Genomic DNA, 21,106 nt, shown 5'->3' with positions numbered 1-21,106 from the left:
GTTAGCTGTCTAAAAACGGCACTAAAAGAAAAAATGGCCAAACTAACACACAACAGAGAGGACACCACAACACACACCTGGGTTAGAAACCTCTCCCACAGACAACTCAGAGGCATGGAAAGAACAATACTGGCCAAGGGAATCAACTACAACCACAGGGACGTCAAGACAGCAGACTTCCTAGCAGCACTAGAATGCACACTCAGGAACAATGGACTGACAGAAGAGACACAACAAACAGTGAGACAAAGTATCGTACCTCTGATAACAAGGAAAAGACAAATACATAACCTCAACACAAAGGAGAAGGAAGCACTAAAATCACTAAGAAATGATAAGAACATAATCATACTACCAGCAGACAAAGGCAGAATGACGGTCATCCTGGACAAAGCAGACTACATCCAAAAAGCACAACAACTACTTGCAGACACCAACACCTACCAAAAGAGGGACCCCACCCCACAGCTCACCAGTAGGATAAACAACACATTGAGGAACCTATAAAAAACGGACAGATAACCAGGTTTGACCTACAAAGAATGAAACCTGAAAGCAACAACACCCCCAGATTCTGTGGATTACCTAAAGTGCACAAACCAGACATCCCACTCAGACCCATAGTATCACTACCAGGGACACCTGGGACAAACTGGCTAAAGAACTACAGCAGAAACTGAAACACCTGATCAGTGGATCCAGACCCTCTATACAATCAACACAGGAATTCTTGGACATCATCAGAAATATACACATTGACAAGGAAGAAACCATGGTCTCATTCGATGTAACGGCACTATTCACCTCTATCAACAAAACCACAGCCAGAGAAACAATAGCCAACCTGCTGGACATACTGAACAGACAACAGGACGTTGAACCTATCAACAAAGATGGCATACTCAAACTACTGGACCTGTGCCTCACAACACACTTCACATTCAACAACCAAATATATAAACAAATCAACGGCACACCCATGGGCTCACCCATCTCTGGACTCTCAGCAGAAGCGGTAATGCAAAGATTAGAACAAACAATCTTACCACAAATTCAACCCAAACTCTGGGTCAGATATGTGGATGACACCTTTGTAATCATTAAAAACACAGAAATAGAGAACACACACCGGATCATCAATGCCACACTCACAGGAATCCGATTCACTAGAGAGGAAGAAAAGGACGATCAACTCCCATTCTTAGACGTGATGGTACAGAGAACACCGAACGGAGAATTCACCACAAAAGTATACAGGAAAGCCACACTTACACAGAACAAGTCCTGAACTACGAAAGCAACCACCCCAACACACAAAAAAGAAGTTGCATCAAGACACTGTTCAAAAGGGCCACAACACACTGCAGTACACCAGAACTGCAAAAAGAGGAAGAAGAACACCTATACAATGTATTCGCCAAAAACAGATACCTGCGCAATTTCATCAACAGATGCCTAAGAGAAAGACAACAGAACGAGGTCATGCTGCAACCCAAAGGACTAGCCACACTACAACTAGCCACATCAAGAGCATTTCCGAACTGACAGCCAGACTACTGCGACCACTAGGACTCATAACAGCACACAAACCAACAGCCACTCTCAGACAACAACTCACCAGAACAAAGGACCTGATACCCAGCATGAGCAAAACCAATGTAGTGTACAAAATCCCATGCAAGGACTGCACAAAACACTACATAGGACAAACAGAAAGACAGCTAACGATCCGCATCCATGAACACCAACTAGCCACGAAACAACACGATCAGCTATCCTTAGTAGCCACACACGCAGGTGACAAGCAACATGAATTCGACTGGGACAACACTACTATTATAGGACAAGCCAAACAGAGAACAGCCAGGGAATTCCTAGAGGCATGGCACTCATCCACAGATTCAATCAGTAAGCACATCGACCTGGACCCAATATACCAGCCACTGCAGAGGACAACTGGAACTGACAACCGGAAGCGGCAGATTCAAACCACTACAAATTGCGGAGGAAAGATCACCAAAGCGCTTCACAGGAGGCTCCCAAGCACTGAAGATGTCACCGAGACAGGGGACGAAACGTCTGCAACACAAATTCCCAACTCAGCGAACAGAACCACAACCACGAACACCCGAGCTACAAATCTTCTCACAAACTTTGGACCCCATGGGATCTTTAAATTATTGCATTAAAAAATTTGGAAAAATCCTTAAGCCCAGAAACCATCCAAAGCATTAAGTTATCAAACATATATATCACTGACTTCTTCTGAATTTCAAAATTAATTAAACTTTCCTCCCACTTTGGAACTTGCTTGTGTCTGAACTCTTGATGGCATGTGTTTTTATGGATTTTATTTGGATGCCTGTCACTTACATTTATAGCATTTAAACAGATAAACACCAAGTAAATTGGCAAGTATGCTCTTTCAAAATATACGCAGTCAAACAGAGTGGTAAAATTGTCCCAGCATCATACTGCTTCTAACAAACCAGTTTAAATATGCAAGTAAGTATATGAATCTCGCTCAAGCCTCTGACCTTGAATTCAGTGTAAGAGACATCTATAGAGAGTTCGGGTAAACCAGCTGATCAGAAGTTAAAACTTCCAATTGCATTTGCATATCAGGACTTCATCAACACATACCAGCAATTCAGTTTCAATATATTGCTATTCCAAATATCAGGTGATCTGTTCCACATTGTAGGACTATTGAATATCCAATCACATAATTTTAAATGTGAAAAAATCAAAACTCATCCTTTCTTCTCCTGCTAATTTTCTGTACCAAATAAATTTCAAAGGCAGAACAAACAAATAAACTTAAAAGATAAGGCTAGCACTCCAGGAAGTGCCATCTTTCACAACATCTGTCTAATTCTCTTGAATTAGTATGCTTGTACCTCCAAGGAATAATAAAAACATATGGGATGATTTCACAGTTGGATGCTCAAGGAGAACACACAGCAGGAAATTGTGGCCATGTGGCCTGTAATTTCCATCCACTTATTTTAATGGGTACAACACAGTGGCTGCAGCCTTGCAAACTCATAGCTCATCCTCTCCCTGCACAACATTTCTTGCTGGGAGAGCCCAATTAGGGAATTAGTTCTACAGTAAAATATCAGCAACCTGCTCATTTTGAAAAGATTTATCAAGTAACGAGGAACAGAAAGACCGTCCATCTGAAGGTGATTTCTAATATCAGATTGTAACATGAACACTTCACATTCGGGTATTCTGTATCAGCTCTCTTTAGAAGGCTAGGTATCATCTCACAACTTTACTGTGAAAGTCACTGTCAATCCAACAGTGGATTCAAATTTACAGTAATTAACTTTGTTTACTGACATTGATCCATGTAAATTACCATGATTAGTTATAGGTCAGATAATTCAAGATATTCTATTAGAAATAGCATAGTACCTGCATACAAAAACACCTATAATCTTTAGCCCTTAATTCTATTTCTTGGAAATTAAGCTTGGTTAGTATCTTTCAAAGTTTAGAAGATGTTTCAAAAAATGGCAGAGGAAGGGAGGATCTCCATGCCTTGTGCCCTTAGATAAAACAAATGTGAAATTTTACAGGTCATGCAATCCAGACTGGAAGAGCTTTGTACAAAGGTTCCATTAGCCTGTGGAAGTAAGATAGGTGAATGTTGCTCCCACTCTAGAGAGTGCCTTCTCAGCACTCACGAAAAAGCCACAGTGGGACTTTTCCTATTGAGTAAGTCAGACCCTTACAAATATCAATCTGCAGAGGCTTCTACTTTTTCAGATGGTGTCTAATGTCCTTGTGATTGAATTGATTCTTACTGTGATTCATTAAAGCACAAAACAAAATTAAAATCTGCACAGATCCTTTAGAAGTGGGGAGCTCCACTTCAGGAAAGCAAGTCAATAGTCCAGCATGACACATGACACACTCAATAACCAGTACCTTCACAAAAACATTTTTATCGCCTCTGCATGGATCTTCTTCCAAAGAAATATCACTAAATGGATACCAACACTTGACATTTTTGTTGAATTATCAGGTCACAGAAGTGTAATTTTTTGTGCTGCTGATGTTCGAAGCAAAAATAAATTGCATTATCTTTGATACAGATGTGGAATAACAAATTTGGTGTAAGATGGAACAGGAAAGGGGAATATAGGAAGTAACATGGGGATTTATGAAACTCACAAAAATAGAAATTGCTGAAAAAATTCAGCAGGTCTAGCAGCATTTGTGGAGGGAAAGCAGAGTTAACGTTTCAAGTCCTGTGACCCTTCTTCAGAAGGGAATTGATGTTGTGCCAAAAAGGGTTTCTTCTGCAAAGATTTCAACAAATACATTTTTCTGATACAGCAAGAGTGAAATTCACAGGATGGGGAGTTAAAGTGGGTAGTGGCACATCTGTCACCATTTCTGCAGCTAGTTCAATATTGGTTCCACTGACTTGAATGGCAGTAGACAGAATACTGCACTGTTTATCTCATGCCCAAGTCAGTTTCTCTCCCATAATAATAATGAAGTTTATCCCCAAATCATTGGCTTCCTAGATACTCGAAGTAAAGGTTCAAAATGCCTTTACGTTACAAACATAGACAATTAAAAAGAAGCGAAACACAGAGTGCTATTTTCCCTTGAGCAGCTGAATCTTTGATCTTGAAGCTACTGCAGCTAAGCTGCAGCTGTGTATTCCCACTTGGCTGCATTCTGACCCCATTTCCCTGGCAGTGCCTGGTGCAGTTAGATCAGATATGCTCTCTCTGTTGCATCTAACCTTGGACTTGACTTCAGACAAGTTTATAGCTGATAGTGCCAACTATTTTGGAGAACACAGCCAAAAATATATTGTTAATATTTAAAAGGCAACCTCCATGTGTGGTGCTTTAAAAAGGCTGCAGGCAACAGTTGTATTTTTTAAAAATAATAATGTCTTAATTTTTAGCTTTTTCAGCTAAAATAGCAGAAGCTCCTTTAACTGCAAATTAGATAAGATCAGGTTGTGTTCAACAATAAGTCTGATTAATATACAAAATTTCCTATGAATTTCCATTCTCCTGAATTTCTATTAACACATGCTTATAATTAACATGTTTCAAGTCAGTTATGCACACCCCAGTGATAAAATGTGACCTTTCAAACTTCTTTTGCCCTGTAGCCTCCCTCACTAATTAATCCCCCACTGATATGTAACAAAGGCATCAGTATTCTAAGAGATTATCAAAAAGGTCGAGAAGAAAGTGAGTTTCCAATTCACCTCAGTAACCAGTTATTCCAGGCCATTAATTAAACCACTTTGTTAATCCAATAACTTCTCAGTCATCTTTTTTACTGCTACCCGGCTTTCCCAAGTCAAATTCAAATTTGCAAGTAATTATAGCAGGATTTCAACACATTTTCTAGTTCAAATTAGTCCCCATTTCTAGATAACTTGTCTCGGAATGCAACCAATTAGTCATTACAATACTTCTGAAAGATCTCTTGAACTCACAATTCTGAGGTGACAACTACAAACTGAGCCAAGCAGACATCATGAAACAGAAAAAAATGAATTTCACAGGAATCAATTGACCATATATGTATACATGTACAAGCAAGATTTGCATTTACCTTATTTATTAGAGTAGCAGGAATAGGGATCTTTCAATAGGCATGAAGTTGTAGGATGGTCTTTTCTAATAAGTTTGCATAAATTACTCTATACAGTACAATCCTGAATATCTAAATTTCTTAATACTGTGTGCATGGGAATAAATTGGACTTAAATCATTGAATAAAAGGGTATTAGTCAAATCAAATTTCTCTCTTAAATTTAACAATAATTGAGGGTACAGAACTAATCCTCAAGCTATGAATACTCTGAAAACTGTTGTGTTCCATAATTAAGTTGTGCAACATAATAGGTGATGTCTCATATAGCACCAGAAATGCAATATTTTTCAAATCAATCAGTTATGCTATACTGATGAAAAGTGACCTTGCAACCTTTTTGGGTGTTGCCTCCCCACTAATCACTGTCCCACTGACATGTGACAAAGACTTGTCCTTTAAGCTTTAATTTCATCTCAGCATTCAGTTATACAGGTCATTAATAAACCAGTTAGAACGTTAATGCTAATCCAAGAGTTGCTCGTTTACAGGTAAGATATTAAAACTGAGGGCACAGCTATGTGGTCAGACAGTTTTAGATGATTTTATGGCACAAACTGTAGTTCAGGGGAACTCTCCAGGTGTCATGGTTTTTGCTGATCCCTGAAACATATATCCAAAATTATTCATCTGTAGAATATTGGTGTTATAAAATTTACTGGGTTTTTTGGCCTGCATAACACACTACAAGTAATTCATTATCTGCTAAGCACTCTGCAATGTTTTGAGACCATGGAAGAAACTACAAGAAACATGTTCTTTGCTTTTAGCTACAAATTAATATCACAACTAATAATTCATTTTATTTCCCTCTGTCAAATCCCACTATACACTTAAATGATATAACAGGACACATTGATTAGGTTTTTATGTTTGTCATTGTGAAATATTATGATCACCAGAGAAACTAATAACATTTAAAAGGAAATTCAAACTCAGCAGTTCTGAGAAGGATCACTCAACTGAATCCTGTGCAAGGACTATATATATTTTTATTTTGGAAATATCTAAAAAGTGGAAATTTAAACTATTAGAGTTTTTAACAACTGTGAGCTACATTAACAACTTAGTACTGCGGAGAACTGCGCACCACACCTTAGGAAGGATATATTGGCCTTGGAGACAGTACAACATAGGTTTACAAGAATGAGATTACATAAATCAGCCCTGTTTTCACTCGAATTTCAAAGGTTGAGGAGTGATCAGATCAAAATCTTCAAGATATTAACAGGAAAAGAACAGGTAGATGAAGATAAATTATTTCCATTGGTGAGATTCTAGAACAAGGAGGCATACTCTGAGAACTATTGACAGACGTTCAGGAGAGATATTAGGAAGCACTTCTGCACACAAAGGCTGGGAGGTGTTTGGGACTCTCTTCCACAATGGCAGTGATACTGGATCAGTCATATTTTAAAATTTTAATATTTTTGTTAAGGAAAGGTATAAGGGATATGGACCAAAGGCAGGTGCATGGAGTTCAGCTACAGATCTCATTGAATGGTGGAACAGGCTTGTGAGGTTGAATGGCCTACTCCTGTTCCTATGTCACTTGAAAAAAGTGAAAGTGTTGGGTCGTTATTTGATGGTCACACAAACGAGGTAACATTTACAGAAACAGGATTTGATTACTTTGAGAAATATACTGGCACCAGGTTATCTTTCTGCTTAAACAAAATTGCCCAGCAACAGCTTTTCGAATCTGCTGTTATGTACAGTTTGCTCCAGACCTGGGATACTTACACTCAGACGTCTAAAAATCTGCAAGGTGAGTCAGATACTTCTTTCTGCTTCATTGACTAGAAGGAAAGTAGTGCTGAAATACTTTGGAAACAAAGAATTTCTAACTAATAATAACATAATACTTAATCACCAAATATCAAAAAAATCTGTGAGAAAGGCATCTCATTCCAACTCAGCCTTTTGGCTTGGACTCTCAAACCACAGAAACTTGTTGCTTTTTGCCTACATTTTTTTTCCACACATCATATTTCTGTAAAGCTGTCTATCTTATCCATGCTATTTGTAAATAAATGTGTGTGCATTCAGATTTAAAGTGGGTGTAGTTTAAATTTGTGTTTTATTAATTAATAATTCATTCTGCTACTTGTAAAGGATGAGCTTGATATAATTACTAAGTTGTTTGTTTGTGTATTTATGAAACCCAGTGTAAGTTTCTTCTTTCTTAAATGGTGGTCAAGGTCAGGCAAGTTCACCATCTTAATAATTAAACTAGTCACCTACATATTTGTGAGAATTTACAGAACAGAGAGATTTGACTTTCCATTAGGTTCCCCATAACGGTTTGTGGGCATGTTGTACGGTCATTGGACACCAACAATGAGAGATTGATGTGGACTAAAAGTAATTCATAAGTATGGAAGGAATAGGTACCGGTTTCTCATACTGTAAAATAAAATGGCATCAAAAGTGATGAAATATATCCTATAGATAGGGGAGGTACCTCTGAGTGATTTATAAGACTGGAAGAAGGCAAAGGCTGTAGAGTTGGCAAGTGAATTGAAGGCATATTTCTTGAAAAAGCAGAGAAAAAATTAAACTATTGGCACAACATTTGGTGGAAATACAGGTCATGCTAGGGCTGCCAAGTAATGAGACACTTGAGTTAGTGGGAATGAGTCTATAGCTATAGTAGCTTGAACATGAGAAAGATCTAAAGCTGCTGGAAACAAAAAGGGAGAAGGAACATAAAGAACTGATCCTAAGGAAAAAGAAGAATTGAATTTAAGAGGCTGGAACAACAAATTCAGGTGAGAGAAAATGAAAAAGAGAGGGAAATAAGAAAAGCCTTAAAAAGATGCAAATTTAAAGCAGAGACTTTGAATGCAGATAGCTCTAATGACATAAACCAGACCCTCAATCTAAAGTACAGTCAGGAAAATGTTGAAATTTGTACAGGCTCTACCAATATTTGAGGAAGAGGATGTGAAGTCATGCTTCATATCATTTGAGAAGGCATCAAAACAAATGAAATGGCACAGGAAAACTGGACAGCGCACTGTCAGAGCAGGTTCACAGGTAGAACACATGAAATTTATACATCGCTGTTAAAGAAGGTAACTATGAATTATGACAAAGCTAAGTGGGACTGTGAGTGCTGAGGAGGATGTAATGAGGCTTCAGGGTGAATTAGACAAGTTGAATGAATAGGAGAAAGTGAAGACTGCAGATGATGGAGATCAGAGTCAAAACTGTAGTGCTAGAAAAGCACAGCAGGTCAGGCAGCATCGTGGAAGCAGGAGAATCGATGTTTTGGACATAAGCCCTTCATCAGGAATTGGTCAATGGGGTTTGTATGTACTGAAGTATAGATGAATAAAAAGTATCAAATTGAGACAGCCTGGACAAACTGGGATAAGGGCACCATACTTTTGCCTGGCCAGGGAGTCCAAATAAAGGGGACCCAAATTTGAGCTGGCAAATCTGTTCAAAATCTGTTCCATTTAGCACATTAGTAGTGTCACACACAGACCAAACCTATGTGCCTCCAGTTCAAATTCCAAAATCTAAAATAAAGGATATCAATAGACAGAAATCACACACCTTACATCACAGGGCAAGTCTGACCTGTGCTAAGAAAGAGCTAAAACAGGTAGTCTTTGAGCCAAGACAACCGTATGTTGAAATTAGAGTCATTAGGCCAAACTCAAAATAAAGGACAATACACAGTAAACTTTTCATAAGGTTAGCCCTTTGCTTTATGCTCACTTCAAAGCAGTAAGTAAAGAGATAGTTAAAGATATTGAAGAGTTGCTAAAAGGTTGTGAAGTGTGACTCAGAATGAGAAATGATCCAACCAAAGTTGTTTTCATTCCATGGTTAAACACATGAAAAGCTTGAGAATATGTACAGATTGACTTCTTTGAAGTGGAATGGAAAGAATATTTTGTTTTGGACAATAGCTATAACAAGTGTTGAGTCTATGCCCAATGCCTCAAGAACTAAAATAATAAGGTTTTGAGAATTTTGTAATGTATGGGTTGCAAGAGGTATTGCAAAATAATGGCCCAAAGTCTGAGTTAAAAGTAGTTATGTGTGAGAACAGAACCAAATTCACTTTATTACAGTGCTCCCTGAATTTGTTTCTGTTGTTAACCTATTTTGATGCTTAAACTGGTGTTACCCTAGAGTGAAAATGGCAGGTGGGAAGAGTTGTTCAGCAGGGTGGAGGCTCAAACATTACCATAGATTAACATTTTGCAGACTGTGTTGCTGTCAGTAGTAAGCCTCAGAACTCATTGGATTAGGCCACCCATAAGCAAACAAAAAGCATATTCACAGGGACCTTGAAGCCAATTCCAGGATTAAGTCTCTCCTCCACATGTGTTATTACTGCCTCAGAGCTTATGGCCTACATTTCTGGAGAAACTTCCACTAGTGTCACATAGATCATTTGCATGAAAGAGAACATTGACCAAAAACAAAGCATGATCAAATTCCTTCAACACTCCAAACCAGAAAGAAAGGAAGAGTCACAAGCTGGAAGCTTTGCACGATAACAGAATTCACCAGGAAACCAGAGACCCAGAGTATTCCATTAAGATGAATCAATCAATGTCATAGTCTCAGCAACTAAGTGGATTTGGTAGTCAAGATCAAAGCTCAAGGTTGATACAAACAGATGTTGAAAGAACTGAGCTGAAAAATGTTTTGCTGGAAAAGCGCATCAGGCAGCATCAAAATCGACAGCAGAATCGACATTTCAAGCATAAGCCCTTCTTCAGGAATCTCCTGAATGCTCCTTTGATGCTGCCTGACCTGCTGCGCTTTTCCAGCAACACATTTTTCAACTCTGATCTCCAGCATCTGCAGTCCTCACTTTCTGCTAGTTGAAAGAACTGAGTCAAGCTAATGGAAATTGACGGCGACAGACTGAAAGAAAAAAGCCAGATAGTTTAATTGAAAGTATATAGGAAGGAAGAAAACAATCAGTAATTATTCTCCTAATTTCTTATCAAGTGATGTTATTTTTGCTAAAGATAAACTGGTGATAAAAAATGTTATATAACTCCTATGTCTTTGAGGCTTGCACTTAAGCTGTTACAATTTCCAAGACCAAAGGCTGTCAGATTAATTTCTCAATTTTTTTTTAGAACATAGAACAATACAGCACAGAACAGGCCCTTCGGCCCACGATCTCGTGCCGAACATTTGTCCTAGCTTAAGCACCCATCCATGTACCTATCCAATTGCCGCTTAAAGGTCGCCAATGATTCTGACTCTGCCACTCTCACAGGCAGCGCCTTCCATGCCCCCACCACTCTCTGGGTAAAGAACCTACCCCTGACATCCCCCCTATACCTTCCACCCTTCACCTTAAATTTATGTCCCCTTGGGCTAGAAGTATCAATTCCATTGACTTACAAAGGAATTTGAGTGTCCAGTTATCACTTCATGATAAACTTTTCTCAAAAATGTATCCACTGATATACTTTGTGAAGTACCACTGCTGTATTCAGGAAAAAAATATAGCGACCAGGTCTCCCAAATATTGGGAGATTACAATAACGTACTTACATGATATATTCCCATTCAGTTCAGTAAATGTTCTAAATCTATTTTTCGCAAAGTTGAATGAGTATAATATCAGGCAGATCCAATTGAAGAATAAACATCATTTCATTCACCTGCATTTTATGAATATAAGCAGTAAAAATGTGAGATGAACAAAGCCATCTCATATTATATGAGTGAGTTTCTAAAGGTCAAGATTTAATCATTGGTGGGAAGAGATGGCTGAGTGGTATTGTTGCTGGGCTAATAATCCAGTGATGCAGGTAATGTTCTGGACACCGAGATTCAAATCCCACCTGGGTAGAACAAAGAACAGTACAGCTCAGAAATAGGTCTTTCGGCCCACCAAGCCTGCACTGACACATGATGCCATTCTAAACTAAAAAACCTTTTGCCTCCATGTGATCTGGATCCCTCTATTCCCTGGCTTTTCATGGATCTATCAAGATGCTTCCTAAACATTGCTATCGTATCTGCTTCTACCACCTTCTCTGGCAGCATGTTCCAACTACTTACCACATTCTGTGTAAAATACTTGCCCCTCTCATTTGCTTTAAACTTTCCCCATTTTATCTGAAACCTATGGTCCCTCATAATTGACATTTCTACCAGGGAAAAAGATTCCAACTACTCATGTTATGCATGTCACTCATAATTTTGTTACCTTCTATCTGGTCGCCCCTCAGCCTCAACACTCAAGTGAAAACCAAACAAGTTTGTCCAATCTCTCCACATACCTTAAACCCTGCAAACCAGGCAACATTCTGGTAAGCCTTTTCTGTATCCTTTCCACAGCCTCCACATCCTTCTGTAGTGTGGCAGCCAGAACTGTGTGCATGTTCTAAATGTGGTCTAATTAAAATTCTATAAACCTGCAATGTGATTGCCAATTTTTACGCTTTATGCCCTGACCGATGAAAGCGAAAATACCATATGCCGTTTTGACTTTCTTATCCACCTGTATTGCCACTTTCAAGGAACTGCAAACCTGAATTTGAATGCAATAAAAATCTGGAACTAAAAGCCTAACGATGACACAAAACCATTGTTGATTGCTGTATAAATCCACTTGCTTTATTAATGCTCTTTAGGGAAAGAAGCATCCATTGTTTGTCTGGTCTTGGGAGGTTGTAGAGCTGGAAGAGGAAGAACTTTAAAATTCAGCTGGAAGCTCATCTCAGGATCAAATACAACACCAAGGTTATGAATAGACTGGTTAAGATTACTGCCAGGAAGAGGGATAAAGTCAGTACAGAGTTCCTGAGTAAGAAGTGAAAACAATCATCTCAGTCTTTATAACACTTAAATTTTGGAATCTCATCCTATACTATGTGTCAGGTACACTTTCTGATAATTTAGCATTAATGGAATAGTGAGAGATATGACAAGACATGGTTCAGCTTCAGATGATATCATCAAGGAACAGCATGAAGATAAGAGACAGGAGATAACGTGTAGATCCTTAAGGCACTTGGGATAATAGAACAAGAACAGGAAGGTAAGCCATTGAAAATGAATCTCTGGCTTAGATCAGATATGTAAAATAAAACAGATGAGAGCAATTCCAAACAGCTGGACAGCAAATGAGAGGCATTGGAAACTAAAGTTGTAGTTGAACATGTCAAAAGCAGCAAACAGAATGAGGTGGGAAAGGTTTTCTTTGTATTGATAGGATATCATCTGCAACTTTAATAAGAACTGATTCTTATTAAAGAGGTTGAAACCTGGTTGGAGGGATTGGGATTGGGGGCGGAATTCAAAACTAGGGGACATATTTTCAAGGTGAGAGGAGAAAGATTTAAAAAGGACATGAATGGCAACTTTTTTTACACAGAGAGTGCTTTGTGTGTGGAATGAACTGTCAGAGAAAGTGGTGGGTGCAGGTATAGTTACAGTGTTTAAGACATAGGACATAAATAGGTCAGGTTTGAAGGGAATTGGCCAAGCACAGGCAGACGAGACTAGTTAGCTTTGGAACGTGGTCGGCATGGACCAGTTGTACCAAAAAGTCCGTTTCCATGCTGTATGATTCTATGCCTTAATGGTATACATGTTCAAGGACTTTGGAAAGGAAAGTACATTTGAATATGAGTGGTGAGGAAGGTAGAGTTAAGGGCTTTTTATACTTTCTTCTTTCATGGAATGTGGACATACGGATAAGGCCGGTCTTTGCATATTTCCCATCCCTAACTGTGCTCAAGGGCAAATGAGAACCTGACACATTTTGGAGGAAAGGGCGGTGATGACAGCAGATTTCAAGACATGGACTAACAGCTGAAGAGATAGAATCATTGAAAATACCAGCTAACACAGATACCAAGGAGGGAGTGGGTGGTCAGCAGTTTAGTGGGAACTGGGGCAAAATGTGGTTGGCAACTTGCAATATCAGCACTCTTTATTGATTGGAAAACCATTAGTGGATACTGTATCCTAAAGAACATCTGACCATTGTCTTATTTTAATAAACAGCAACTTTGAAAATCTGCAATGACAGAACAAAACTACCAGCTGTCAAATTCAACTGCTCTGTGCTTTGCTAGAAAAAGAAGCTTTTGTCTTAAGTGCCTCTCCAAACTCCATTCTTTCAGTATTTTGCACACTGAGTTTTCTAATGAATGACTGAAATGTATGCTTTTAGTGTAGGCAATTATTTTATATATTAGTGTTTTTTTAAACCTATCTATATAAGAGCTGATAAAGTCATGAAAGGTATACAGCAGAGAAACAGACGCTTGAGTCCAACACATTAGATTAGATTATTTACAGTGGGGAAACAGGCCCTTCGGCCCAACAAGTCCACACCGCCCTGCCGAAGCGCAACCCACCCATACCCCTAACCTAACACTACGGGCAATTTAGCATGGCCAATTCACCTGACCTGCACATCTTTGGACTGTGGGAGGAAACCGGAGCACCCGGAGGAAACCCACGCAGACACGGGGAGAACGTGCAAACTCCACACAGTTAGTCGCCTGAGGCGGGAATTGAACCCGGATCTCTGGCGCTGTGAGGCAACAGTGCTAACCACTGTGCCACCGTGCTGCCCAAATCTGACAAGATATCCTAAATGACAACTACTTCTGCTTGAATTTCTGAAATTAGTATTAGCTGCTGAAAGAATAAAGCCATTAGCACAGCAGAACACTTAAACACAAATAAAACAATACAAGAATATTGTCATTAGGTGACCTTATACAGACCATTTGAATTTGGTGACAGAAATCTGACAATCACAAAAACCTTCTGAAAAGCCTTGAACATCCATCCTCTTTTGGAAAACTGACCTCAATTTGAAAATCTGATAATTACAATACATGACTTTCCAGAGATTTGCCTTATTAAAATTACATTTATCACGTTTATTTTGTCAAAAAATAGATTCAATATGTGTTTTTTTTTCCTGGAATCCTGCATCAACCATTGTCCTCAATCCTATACTGTTACAATCTCAATTCTTACACCAAATGATCTCAAATGGTGACTGTAGTTAACACAGGCCAATTGGTATAATAATCAATGCAGAAACCAAGCAGAGACCATCTTTGATTTGGGGTTCCCATAATGTATTGACCGTTTTTGAAAAAAAACCTCATATTTTTACACAGAAGTGGTCAGGTACACGCCAAACCAATTCCATTCAAAATTTTGAGACTACGTATCAACCTCTGACATATACTTATGAAATAGCTTATGTGTAAATTGTTGAATTTTGTATTGTTTTTCTTGTAATTGACAGAGCATGTGGTGACCTCCCCAGTCAAGTAACACAACAACCAAGAGCTGGCAATGTATTCAGCATACCGGTTTGTATACACTATTGGAATTGTTTTTCGAAGAACTATTAACTAGTTTACTCACCTAGATACTAAGTACAGTACTGCATTATTAAAGTACATATATGCAGTATCATTATTGCAATCAGTTTTGTGTTTGTAAATTTTAAAACGGAATGGGAATCATTACGACTTCTTAAAACTTTTTAGCTAATCAACAACTGGTAAAAATACGTGCATTATATTCCCAGCTAATACTATATCTAAGTGGATCCATATTCTCCAATAATTCTTCATTAGATCGGAGCGCATTAATGACATACTTATGTGTCTAAAAAGTAACTATTCAATAGTCCGGTTGCATGGCAGCATTCCAGCAGCCAGCAGCTAAGAGTTATATCTTTCATCTGCTCTGGGTAAACAGGCTTTGCAAACACCAATGCTTTCGCTTAGAGTCTGGCCTCTCCGACCAGAATGGATCTGCAACTCCTCCGTTCTACCAGAGAAATGTTGCCTGCACAGTGAACCATTTCAGTAAATATTGAAAGATAACTAGTTTAAATAGCAGGCTGCGATATTAAGGTCTGCGCTGTTGCACTAGAGTTCAAAAACAATAAATCGGAATCACATGCTTTTTATTCAGCAAGTCGGGGTGTATGTCATTACCATCCAAGTACTTGCAGTCTCTAGTCCGTCTTTTGTGAGGGCATTTTTTGAAAAAAAAACTGGCGCGTCTGTTAAAGGCATCAAACAAATTGAGGACAATTTCGAAATACAGTGTACGACATGAGTCCGTGCAAATGCATTTGCTCTATCATTATGTCCTTTTGGAAACTGCCTAAATATATCTGAGATGAAAAGTTCATCATTGTCAACTAGAGTGGGAGTTTTGAAAGGTGTGATAATCAACTGGTTGCAGTACTGAAGTAGTAACTAGAGAGATTATGGGTTCAAAACCGAGGGCAAGATCTGACAATGAAACATTCGCACTGAGATTGCAACATGATTTCCAGCCTCCACACAGTAGTTTGCTTTTTTTTGTTAAAGCAGGTCACACAACACTGGGCTGGTGCACTATCCCCCAAAATACCTGTTCAAAGTCAGAATGTTTTACACCGAATGAAGGCATTGGCACTCACCCAGATACTTTATACCGAAGCCCCGGGGAGGTTTAAGGGATCTCCTCATCCAGGCTTCCCTCAACACTTCCAGGTGGGACTCCTTGCCCTGGATCAGCAGGACGTGTTCGTCGATCCAGCCGAGGAAGAAAGCCTCCGAGATGGCGTCTGTCACTCTCTTGTTCCAGAAGTGCTGCATGTTCTCCGCTTTAAAGTCGGCGAAGATCTCGTAGCCGGTGTGATGGTGCTGAATGTTGTCGGTGACCGCCACCGCAGCCCTGGCCGAGCCGCTCCGAGCCAGCACCACGGCCAGAGAGTGGGGGGCGATCTGCAGGAACTTCTCCATTCCCCCCTGCGGCATTGCCCCCGAGGGGACGGAGCGGCACCGCTGCTGCAGCCGCCCGGGGGAACTGACAAAACTATGGGCAAGAGTGTTACTCTGTCAGCCTCTCCGCAGTGAATCCCCCGCAGCCAGCGATGCTTTGCATTTCTCCGCACGGATGGTATCGGAGCGCAGCCCGGGGAGAGGGAGGGGGCAGTGCTCAGGGTGAGGGGAGGAAGGGCCTCACCGCGGGGTGGGGAGGGCGGTCCTCCTGCCCCCTCCCCACCTCCACCTGCCTTGGGCTCCCAAAACCAGTCCCCTGCTCCGGGGAAGGACGTGCCGCCACTGTTTCTCCTTTACCTTGACAATAACAAGACTCCCCTTCCCCTCCCTCCCGTTCCTCTGACCCCGCTCCCACTCCCAGATCCTGCTGCCCGCCCGTGGGAAGGTGCCACTCTGCCGACCCGCTGACAGCTCCACCACCGCCCGCGCGCCTCCGCGCGAGCCCGCCCATACAGCGCGCACGGCCGCTTGCCCGGCTCGCTCCAGCTCGCCCGCGCGCTCCCGGCTCCAGCCAGCTGGGCTGCGCGCTCTCGGCTCACACGCTCCCACGTAAGGGGAGGGTATGTCAGTGAAAGGTGCTTGGAGAAGGGGAATTGAGCGATGTGACTAAGACCAAAAGACAGAGAAGCAGAAATTAGGCCATTCAGCCCACTGAGACTACTCCACCATTCAGTCATGGTTGATATGTTTCTGAACCCCATTCTCCTGCTTGCTCCCTGTAACCAGGGTGGCACAGTGGCTCAGTGGTTAGCACTGATGCCTCACAGCCAGGGGCCTGCGTTCAATTCCTGCCTCCAGCAACTGTCTGTGTGGAGTTTGCATATTCTCCCCATATCTGCTGGTTTGCTGGATATGTATGCCAGGTGAATTGGCCTTGCTACATTGCACATAGTGTTAGGCGCATTAGTCAAGGGTATGTATAGGGTGGTGAAATGTGTCTGGGTAGGTTACTGTTCAGAAGGTTGGGTTGGTGTGGACTTGTTGGGCTGAAGGGCCAATTTCCATACTGTAGGGAATCTAGTCTAACTCTTGATCCCCTCGATAACTAAAGAACCTATCGATCTCAGTCTTAAATACACTCAGTGACGGTCTTCACAATCTTCTGTGGCAATGCATTCCACTCTGGCTGACAACATTTCTCCTCCTCTCCATTCTAAAAAAGTCTTCCCTTTACTCTAAGGCTATAACCTCAGGTCCAAGACTCTCCTATCAATGGAAACATCTTCCCAACATCTATTTTGTACATTCAGTATTCTGTGCGTTTCAATTAGATGTCCCTCATCCTTCTAAACTCCATGAAGTATAGTCCCAGAGTCCTCAAACATTCCTCATATGTTAACCTTTTCTTTCCTGGGACCATTTTCGTGAACCTCCTCTGAACATGCTGCAGGGCCAGTGCATCCTTCCTGAGGTGTGGGCCCAAAACTGCGCACCATACTCCAAAGTGGTCTGACTAGAGCCTTATAGAGTCTGAGAAGTACATTCCTGCTTTTATATTCAAGTCCTCTCAAAATAAGTGCCATTTGCCTTCCTAACTACTGACTCAACCTGCTAGTTTACCTTGAGAGAATTCTAACTAGAACTCCCAACTGTCTTTGCACTTCAGACCTCTGAATTTTCTCCCCACTTAGAAGATAATCCATGCCTCTATGCTTCCTACCAAAGTGCATGACTTCACACTTTCCCACATTGTACTCCATTTGCCACTTCTTTGCCGACACTCATAACCTGTCCAAATCCTTCTACAGCCTTCCCTACTTCTCAATGCTATCTGCTCATCCTTTGTATCATCAGCAAACTTAGCCAGAATGCCCTCAGTTCCTTCATCTAGATCATTAATGTATAAAGTGAAAGTTGTGGCCCCAAAACTGAGCCTTGCAAAACACCACTTGTCACCAGTTGCCATCCTGAGAAGGACTCTTATCCTGATTCTCTGCTTTTTGCCAGACAGCCAAGCTTGTATCCATGCTAGAACCTTTTGCCCTATTTTACCATACACTTCCAAGTATTCAGAAATCTTATCCTATGCAATGGATTCCAGGATCTTACTCACAGCTGAGGTTAGGCTAATCAGTCTGTAATTTTCCGTCTTTTGCCTTCCACTCTTTTTAAACAGGATGTCACGCTAGCGATTTCCTAATCCTCTGGGAGCCTCCCTGATTCTAGCGATTCCTGAAATGTCACCACTAATGCCTCAGCTATCCCTTCAGCTATCTTCCTTAGAACTGTTTGTCAATTTTATAAATGACTTAGACACAGGCATAGGTGAATGGATTAGTAAATTTGCAGATGACACTAAAGTCGGTGGAGTAGTGGACAGTTTGGAAGAATGTTACAGGTTGCAGAGGGACTTGGATAAACTGCAGAATTGGGCTGAGAGGTGGCAAATGGAGTTCAATGCAGCTAAATGTGAGGAGATGCATTTTGGAAAGAATAACAGGATGGCAGAGTACTGGGTCAATGGAAAGATTCTTGGTGGTGTGGATGTGCAGAGGGATCTTGGAATCAATGTGCATAGATCCCTGAATGTTGCCACCCAGGTGGATAGTGCTGTTAAGAAGGCATAAGGTGTGTTAGGTTTCATTGGTAGCGGGATTGAGTTCCGAAACTGCAATATCATGCTGCAACTATACAATACGCTAATGCGGCCACACTTAGAATATTGTGTACAGTTCTGGTACCAATATTTCAGGAAGTATGTGGAAGCATTGGAAAAGGTGCAGAGGACATTTGTCAGGATGTTGCCTGGTCTGGAGGGAAGGTCTTATGAGGAAAGGCTGAGAGACTTGGGTCTGTTTTCATTGGAAAGAAGAAGGCTAAGTGGGGATTTGATAGAGACATACAAGATGATCAGAGGATTAGATAGGGTAGACAGTGAAATACTTTTTCCTAGGATGATCACATCAGCTTGTACGAGAGGGCATAACTACAAATTGAGGGGTGATAGATTTAAGACAGATGTCAGAGGCAGGTTCTTTACGCAGAGAGTGGTAAGGGCGTGGAATGCCCTACCTACTAATGTAGTCAACTCAGCTACATTAGGGAGATTTAAACAATCTTTAGGTAAGCACATGGATGATTTTGGGATAGTGTAGGGGGACAAGCTGAGAAAAGTTCACAGGTCAGCGCAGCATCGAGGGCCGAAGGGCCTGTTCTGCGCTGTATTGTTCTATGTTCTAACTCTGGGGTGTAGTCCATGTGGTCTAGGTTATTTATCCATCTTATTCAAAATCACTGGACATGAATGCTACTGTAACACATTTACTGGTTACCTGATCCTGACCAAAGATCTCTGCAGAACCCAACAAAACTGGCTATTCCTACGCTGCACTACTGTTACAATGATGTTGTGCAATAAAAGAATCAACTTGCCTGTGGGATCATACCCAAGCCCTTGAGAACAAATTAAGTTCTTCTGTTTTGAAGTGTAGTGAGTAGTACACAGGAAAGCGCACAAATGCAATGAATTCAATGATCAATGATTTTCCAGTGACATTGGACAGCATGAATAAGTGTTAGCCAGGATACCCTGTCCTGAAGTTCTGAAGGACCACACCCACTAGAAACATTAATTTTGTTTCTCTGCCAGACTTGCTAAGTTTATCCATCAATTTCTGTATTTGTTACCCATTTCCAGCATCTGCAGTATTTTGTTTTTTACCCCAGAGGTTCTTTGACCTTCCGAGTTACTTTTTGGCAGAAGCAGTTTGGGAATCCATTGCAACTTGCTTGTTGGCAGCTGGGTGGACAGGAGGTTTCCCTATTCTTTCCTCCTCCATATCTTCATCCTTCTCTTCATTCTGTTCTGACTCCTTGGATTCTGGAAGACTTTTCTCCCCCTTGTTTATAAGCCCTAGGTAATTCAAAAGTGTAAAGTAGTGTAATTTATTTCGTAAATCATTTACTTGTGGCACTGTTGATAGGATTCTTGCATGGATTTTTTTTAAAAGTGAAGCATTGCTCTGCCACTCCTGGATGTGAGCATGTGACCTAAACTGATGTTAGCCTGCTAAATGGATGTTACAGACCCTTATGTTCAAGGGGTATAAATTCCCTTTGTGACTTGGCCGACCATCATTGCACAAAGAAATCAGTAAAAATAGATTAACTAGTCATTTACTTTATTTGTGGGATTATCTCATGTTTGTGAAACTTTAATATATGCAGAACATCTGTTTACCTACCCACTAATTGCATGTAAAGTATTTCAAGTGGTCTTTGAGACTGTGATAGCACAAAATTTCCAATTATTTTTCAGCAATTCACTGCATTCATTCATCAATCCTATTTATCTCAGAGAGGCTGATTGCAATGTTACTTTTTATGAGCTCAATAAAGATATCTCTCTGTGAATTAACTTAATCTATTTTCTTCCCATTTAAAGGGAGGACACATTTTTATACATCTCTCAGAAAATTCAAAGTGTTTCACAGCAAATTAAAAATTATTGAAATGTAGGGAATGTGCTAGGCAATTTTCCACAAGTACCCATAATCAACAAGTTATGATAAAGTCAACCTTAGTGGTGTTGATTGAAGAATAAATGTTGGCCAGGACAATAGCAGACTGTTCCTGCTTGTTTCTGAAAACAGTTATAGATCATTTGCACCCAACTAAGACTTTGACAAAATCTTGTTTTACCAGCTCTTCTTAAA

The 21,106-nt window shown here is 40.5% G+C and overlaps 1 protein-coding gene across 2 annotated transcripts in view; it reads right to left on the bottom strand.

The window, feature by feature from the left end:
• The window catches only part of LOC140495754 (storkhead-box protein 2-like), a 313,499-nt gene extending 296,753 nt beyond the window's left edge, over positions 1-16,746 (bottom strand). For both annotated transcript variants that reach the window (XM_072594828.1, XM_072594845.1), the window contains exon 1: positions 16,088-16,746. In XM_072594828.1, coding sequence (XP_072450929.1) covers positions 16,088-16,427 — 340 coding nt within the window. In that variant the 5' untranslated portion in view covers positions 16,428-16,746. The remainder of the gene's footprint in view (positions 1-16,087) is intronic.
• Positions 16,747-21,106: the final 4,360 nt, after the last annotated feature.

The sequence above is a fragment of the Chiloscyllium punctatum genome, chromosome 2 (genome assembly GCF_047496795.1).
Source record: "Chiloscyllium punctatum isolate Juve2018m chromosome 2, sChiPun1.3, whole genome shotgun sequence".
NCBI lineage: Eukaryota > Metazoa > Chordata > Chondrichthyes > Orectolobiformes > Hemiscylliidae > Chiloscyllium > Chiloscyllium punctatum.
The sequence above is the reverse complement of the archived record's forward strand: the minus strand, read 5'-3'. Positions and strand labels throughout refer to the sequence as shown.